The sequence below is a fragment of the Sorex araneus genome, chromosome 1 (genome assembly GCF_027595985.1).
Source record: "Sorex araneus isolate mSorAra2 chromosome 1, mSorAra2.pri, whole genome shotgun sequence".
Lineage (NCBI taxonomy): Eukaryota > Metazoa > Chordata > Mammalia > Eulipotyphla > Soricidae > Sorex > Sorex araneus.
The window spans coordinates 9,370,626-9,376,648 of record NC_073302.1 but is presented as its reverse complement, the minus strand read 5'-3'; the positions used below and the strand labels follow the sequence as shown (position 1 = coordinate 9,376,648).

Genomic DNA, 6,023 nt, shown 5'->3' with positions numbered 1-6,023 from the left:
CCTGAGCACCACCAGGTGGGGCCCCAAAAACAAAGCAAAAAATACATATATTTTGCAGTAAACTATTGCTTCAGCAGTAAATTATATGGTAAATACTGGTTTTCTTTGCTATTCAGAAGTCTATATTTCCAAGTAAACCATTCCAAGCAGAAATTGTATAAAACAAGAAGCAATTCCATTAATTTGATTTTTATCTATTTGTTCTGTAGTGTCAGAGATGGAACATAGGGCAACTGTGAAAGGCAGGTGATTTATACCACTGAGATATATATCCATAGCTCTGCCATTAATTTATATCGGAAAAAAATGGAACAGTTCAGATTACAAAAATAACCTACCAAATCATACTAACTAACAAACCAAAACAAAGACACCAGCCATAGTACAAATAGGAGTGATATGATATACACAACATTCTAAAAACAGTTATCCGGGAAGGAGGTAGGTACAACTCTTGTCCCTCGAGGCTCACTGCCCCCAGAATGACCTGCCATAAAACCAAAGGTGAGTGCTGTTTCCACAGTTCACTATGTATGAAAATTAAAACTTCTTTTCCAATTTCCATCATACGGCTAATTCTGGCACACATGTAAGATTTTTGAGAAAATTAAACAGCAGAATGTGCACTTTCAAAAAGTAGGGGACATCTGGATATGGCATCATGCTATAACAGAGTGACTCAGACCTTGGAAATGAACAAACTACCGCTGTGCACTGCAATCAAGAAGACCCCACAAACAAAATACAGAACAAAATAAGAAAGGGGAAGCAAAAAAGCTAACATAATGGTGAGTGCACATACATAAAATTCAAAAAAAGGCAAAATTAAGACAGATAAAAATGGTGAGCAAAAAAAATGACAAATAGCTACACATGCTAACAAGTTTGTCTTCTAAAGCTGAAAAACTATACAAAGATAATCATTTTTAAATTTTCCCTTGCGGAGAATATTTGGGCTTTTGTAGTTAGTTGTGTCACTTTTTAAAAAACTTTAGCAGATTGTAATTGCTTTCTTCCAGTAGTTGCACTTATTTGTCTGACATACAAAATGAAATAATACTAAATACAGAAAAAAAACATGCTTTGAATTTCTACTGGGCTGCTGTGAGTCTTTAATACATATATTAAAGTAGTGTTCTATTGTTTAATTTTTGTTTTAATTAGAACAACATTAGCGAATATTTATTCTATCGATTGTGGAGATACTAAGCATTTTACTATAAAGCGCTACCCTAGAAACTTCTGAGAGAACCATAAACATCATACACATGATTCCAAATATGAAGTTCTAAAATCTGAAACTCAATGGATAACAAGAATGTGGAACAAAGAGCAGTGTCCACCATAAGCACAATCAACATGAATGTTCCTGGACTTTATGCAGCCTATGAAAGAATTGAAGTTGCTTTGAACAAACTAATTTTTAGATGGATGCAAAAAAGTCAAATTCCGTGTACAGAAAGGACAAGATGGACAAAATCAAAGAATACTGCATACATTGAATACATAAGATCATAAGCAGCAAACTATAAACACAGCAAAATGGCACATCACATGCAAAATATTGATTTATCTAAAGGAGGAGGAAAGGGGTGTGAAAAGAGGTGCACTCGGGGCTGGAGTGATAGCACAGTGGGTAGGGCGTTTGTCTTGCACGCAGCCAACCCAGGTTCGAATCCCAGCATCCCATATGGTCCCCTGAGCACCGCCAGGAGTAATTCCTTAGTGTAGAACCAGGAGTAACCCCTGTGCATCGCCGGGTGTGACCCAAAAAGCAAAAAAAAAAAAAAGAGGTGCACTCAAGGAATTCTAAAGGAGTGGAACTATCAACATCCACTATAAAGAGTGGATGTCTATTTTATTCATGTTCCTTAAATAACACACATTCTTTATATTCACTTTTATATGTTGATATAAAAAAAAACGTAAAACAAAAATGAATCTGAAATTCCAAACATAGCACCGTATCTAGAGCCCTGCCAGTGAGTCACCTCTGATCTCTAGGGTCATACAAATGAGCAGTGTTCCCTTTTCAACATGGCATTTGAAGGCAGTCATTGTGTTCTCTCGTGGCTTTTGTCTATTCTTCACTTACTTCCTGGGACACACTCTCTTTATGAATTAAGAACGGGCCCCAGTTAGGAAGCGTCAGGTCCATCACAGTGGAAGGGACAGCCCAGGACTGGAAACACACATCCAAGCTGCCTTCTCCCAAGACAAAAAAATTCACAACCGGATCCCAGTCCTGGTCATTCTGATGGAGCTTTTCACTGACAGTGCTGGTCTCTGGGGACCGGAGCTCACAGGGAACAGCCAAGTTGTTGGACCATTGCACCATCCTTTCTCTAACTAGGAGCCCTGGGATTGAGTCTCAGGAGACACTGTCTATGAAAAGTCAGTTACTCCTCCTGGATCCCGTCTTCAGTCTATGCTGTCCAACAGAAAGGACAGGGCTGTGTGCCTTCAGCTATGTCTTCCTGGGTGGACAGTGGGTCAGCAGAACCCAATCGCCCTCATGGACATGTCAGAGACTCGGGCTGCTCAGCATCTCCAGGTAAGAACTAGACACAGAGATGGTAAAAGAGCACAGAGGCTACACACAGAGACATGCATAAAAGCAGAGAGCTTCTCCCTTCTTTCTTTACTCATTTAATCCCTCTATCCCTCTTTATTGATTATTGTCTGGCTCTTGTGCTCACTGTGAAGAGTGTCTATGTCTGTGGTCATCACATCCCCGAAAGCCAGCCTAAAAGCATGCAATTCATTCTCAGGTCATCCTCCTGCAAGCCCACCAGATACATGTACCCATGTTAAAATAAAGCTATTCTTTAGTCCATTCGGTGCAGTTGCCAGAAACACTCTCAGGAACCATGTTCAGTTAATACCAGTAATATACTCCTGTAATATATTTATAGTTTTTCTATTATTTAACATTCTTTAAAAAAAAAACAGTGGAAATGTAGCTTAAAGGACTGAAGTGTTCGCTTGACATGCAGATGCCCTAGGCTCAATCTCATCACTGCATGGTTACTCATTCCCACCCCACATCCACAACAACAGGAATAGGTAAGTCAGGCACTTGCGGATGTGACCACAAGCCAAAAATCTCATTTATCAATAATTTTTAATTAGCACTGTAGCACTGTTGTCCCATTGTTCATCAATTTGCTCGAGTGGGCACCAGTAATGTCTCCACTGTGAGACTTCTTGTTACTGTTTTTGGCGTACCAAATATGCCACGGGTAGCCTGCCAGGCTCTGCTGTGCAGGCGGGATACTTTCGGTACCTTGCCGGACTCTCTGAGAGGGATGGAGGAATCGAACCCAGGTCGGCCGCATGCAAGACAAATGCCCTACTCGCTGTGCTAATGCTCCAGACTGAATTTTTAATTATTGATAAACAAAAGGCTACTTCATAGATAATATCACAACTAACCATTTGCGACATCTGATGAGTAAGTTGCTTAGCCAAGTTTTTACTTGTTTATAAAAATGTCATTACAAATACTCTGCCATTGGCAGTTCTGAATGAAAAAATGACCACATAAATGTGATAGCAATGATGATATGGCTTTGGATACTCATTCCTCTCTAGTGTGCAAGTCCTGGCAATGATTTAGACGCGAAATAATTATACCCTCACTTTTTAAAGCAGCAATAAACAACAATTATACAAAATGATGAGCATTCACTATGTTCCAGACAGTCAATATATAATAAAAATCATCGTTTAATTTATTCCTCGTGACAAACACTATAGAGTACATTCCATTGTTGTAAAGTAAAGACACTGAAGCCAAAATAGTTACATGGTTCCTGGGCCATGCCAAGAAAGAGTAAAGAGGGTCAAGTTAGGCCAGATAAAAAAGATACATCGAGAACATGTCGCCATTATCTTCACAGCACTGATTCAAAGGAATGTTTGGAGTTTCTCATTTTGATTATACATCATGCTTGATGAAGAAACTTAAAATGATTTGAGCGATTGGTCCACTCAAGAAAAACCGTCGGCTGGGGCCAGAACGATAGCACAGTGGGTAGGGCGTTTGCCTTGCACGCGGCCGACCCGGGTTCGATCCCCGGCATCCCATATGGTCCCCCAAGCACCACCAGGAGTAATTCCTGAGTGCAAAGCCGGGAGTAACCCCTGAGCATCGCTGGGTGTGACCCAAAAAGCAAAAAGAAAAAAAAGAAAAAAGAAAAACCATCGGGTTAGAAAATTACTTTTATCTCAGAAAAAGCAAGAAAGCCAAAAATTATCTTAGATGCCAGAAAAGCAAGGAAGTCAAAACAGTGTCATATGAGGGGCTGGAGCGATAGCACAGCGGGTAGGGCATTTGCCTTGCATGCGGCTGACCCGGGTTCGATTCCCAGCATCCCATAGGGTCCCCTGAGCAGCGTCAGTCGTAATTCCTGAGTGCCGAGCCAGGAGTAACCCCTGTGCATTGCTGGGTGTGACCCAAAAAGCAAAAACTAAAAAACAGTGTCATGTGAAAGCAGAACAGTAAGCACCCCATCCAAAGGTTTGAAGCTATACTGTGTTCCCCAAATTACATCTCATGCACAATGCACAATGACAATAGTAACACAACCCTTCACAATAGCTGACCCGTATCTGTTATCTCAGTCACAATTTCATGGTTCTGCTAGGCAGTTACACATGCTGCCAACTGACAAACACTCAGAGCAGGTGGTTTGCAAGGTTTGGAACCTTGGAAAGTTCTCTGGCTAAATGTAAAACTGGCCTCCTTCCGCTGAGGTCAGGGAAGGACCAACAAGGATGCACACTTCTCCAGAGTGGAAGAGGGAGAGAAAACTCAGAGCGTGTAATATTTAGACCCCAGCTTCCTTAAATTAACAGTCTCCTCTCATTTCTCTGCCTTGCAAGGAAACTACAAACTTCACCACAATCTCTGACTTCCTGCTCCTGGGCTTCTCTCAACACCCTGAGCAGCAGCCACTCCTGTTTGGGCTCTTCCTGGGCATGTACCTGGTCACCCTAGTGGGGAACCTGCTCATCATCCTGGCCATTGGCTCTGACCATCACCTCCACACCCCAATGTACTTCTTCCTGGCCAACCTGTCCTTCATCGACACCTGCTTCTCCTGCACTATTGTCCCCAAGGTGCTGGTCAACCTCCAGACGCATCATTACGCCATCTCCTACACCGGGTGCCTCCTGCAGATGTATTTCTTCATGGCACTGGCACTGCTGGATGACTTCCTGTTGGCCGTCATGGCATATGACCGCTATGTGGCCATCTGCCTTCCTCTCCACTACACCCTCATCATGCACCCCCAGCGCTGCCTGCTCCTGGTCACCACGTGCTGGCTCTGCTCCCACCTCCTGGCCTTCCCACTCGCTCTCCTCATGTCTCAGTTCTCCTTCTGCGCCTCCCGTGCCATCCCACACTTCTTCTGTGATCTCCTGCCGCTCCTCAGACTTTCCTGCTCAGATACCTGGAGTTTTCAGCTCATGATGTTCGCTGAAGCAGCGCTCTCAGGAGTGGTGCCCCTCACCTGTGTCCTGGTCTCTTATGTCCACATCATCCACACCATCCTCAAGGTCCCCTCAGCTGGGGGGAAGCACAAAATCTTCTCCACGTGTGGATCTCACCTGACAGTTGTTAATCTTTTCTATGGAGCTGTCTTTCTGGTGTATTTCCAGCCCTCATCCTCCTACTCAGAAGATACTGGGATGGTGGCATCCGTGGTATACACAATGGTTACTCCCATGCTGAACCCCTTTATCTACAGTCTGAGGAACAAGGATATGAAAGGGGCTTTGTGGAAACTTCTTGCCCGGAATAAGTGATCCAATCCATGAGGGGTTTTCTCCAGAACAGACGATATGACTTTTCCAAAAGCCTTCCATTTGAGATTTACTTATTCAATTACTACAAGCTCAATTTCAAGGCAGAATGAATTATGAGTGTCTTAAGCATAACTAACAAGCAAAAGGTGGATGGACTGGAGTAGGATCAATGACCATGGACAGGGTTGCAGTCTAGAGAGAGGCAGTGG

At 42.9% G+C, this 6,023-nt stretch overlaps 1 protein-coding gene across 1 annotated transcript; it reads left to right on the top strand.

Annotated features, from left to right (window-relative positions):
• The first annotated feature begins 2,515 nt into the window (after window positions 1-2,515).
• On the top strand, window positions 2,516-5,814 carry LOC101557078 (olfactory receptor 1G1-like). Its single transcript, XM_055142973.1, has 2 exons — window positions 2,516-2,554; window positions 4,888-5,814. The coding sequence occupies exons 1-2, from the start codon at window positions 2,516-2,518 to the stop codon at window positions 5,812-5,814; spliced, it is 966 nt and encodes a 321-aa protein (XP_054998948.1).
• Window positions 5,815-6,023: the final 209 nt, after the last annotated feature.

Coding starts and splice junctions, on each gene's coding strand:
- LOC101557078 (XM_055142973.1), top strand. CDS start 2,516: ATGGACATGTCAGAGACTCGGGCTGCTCAGCATCTCCAG. Junction 2,555..4,887: donor GGGCTGCTCAGCATCTCCAG/GTAAGAACTAGA, acceptor CTGCCTTGCAAG/GAAACTACAAACTTCACCAC.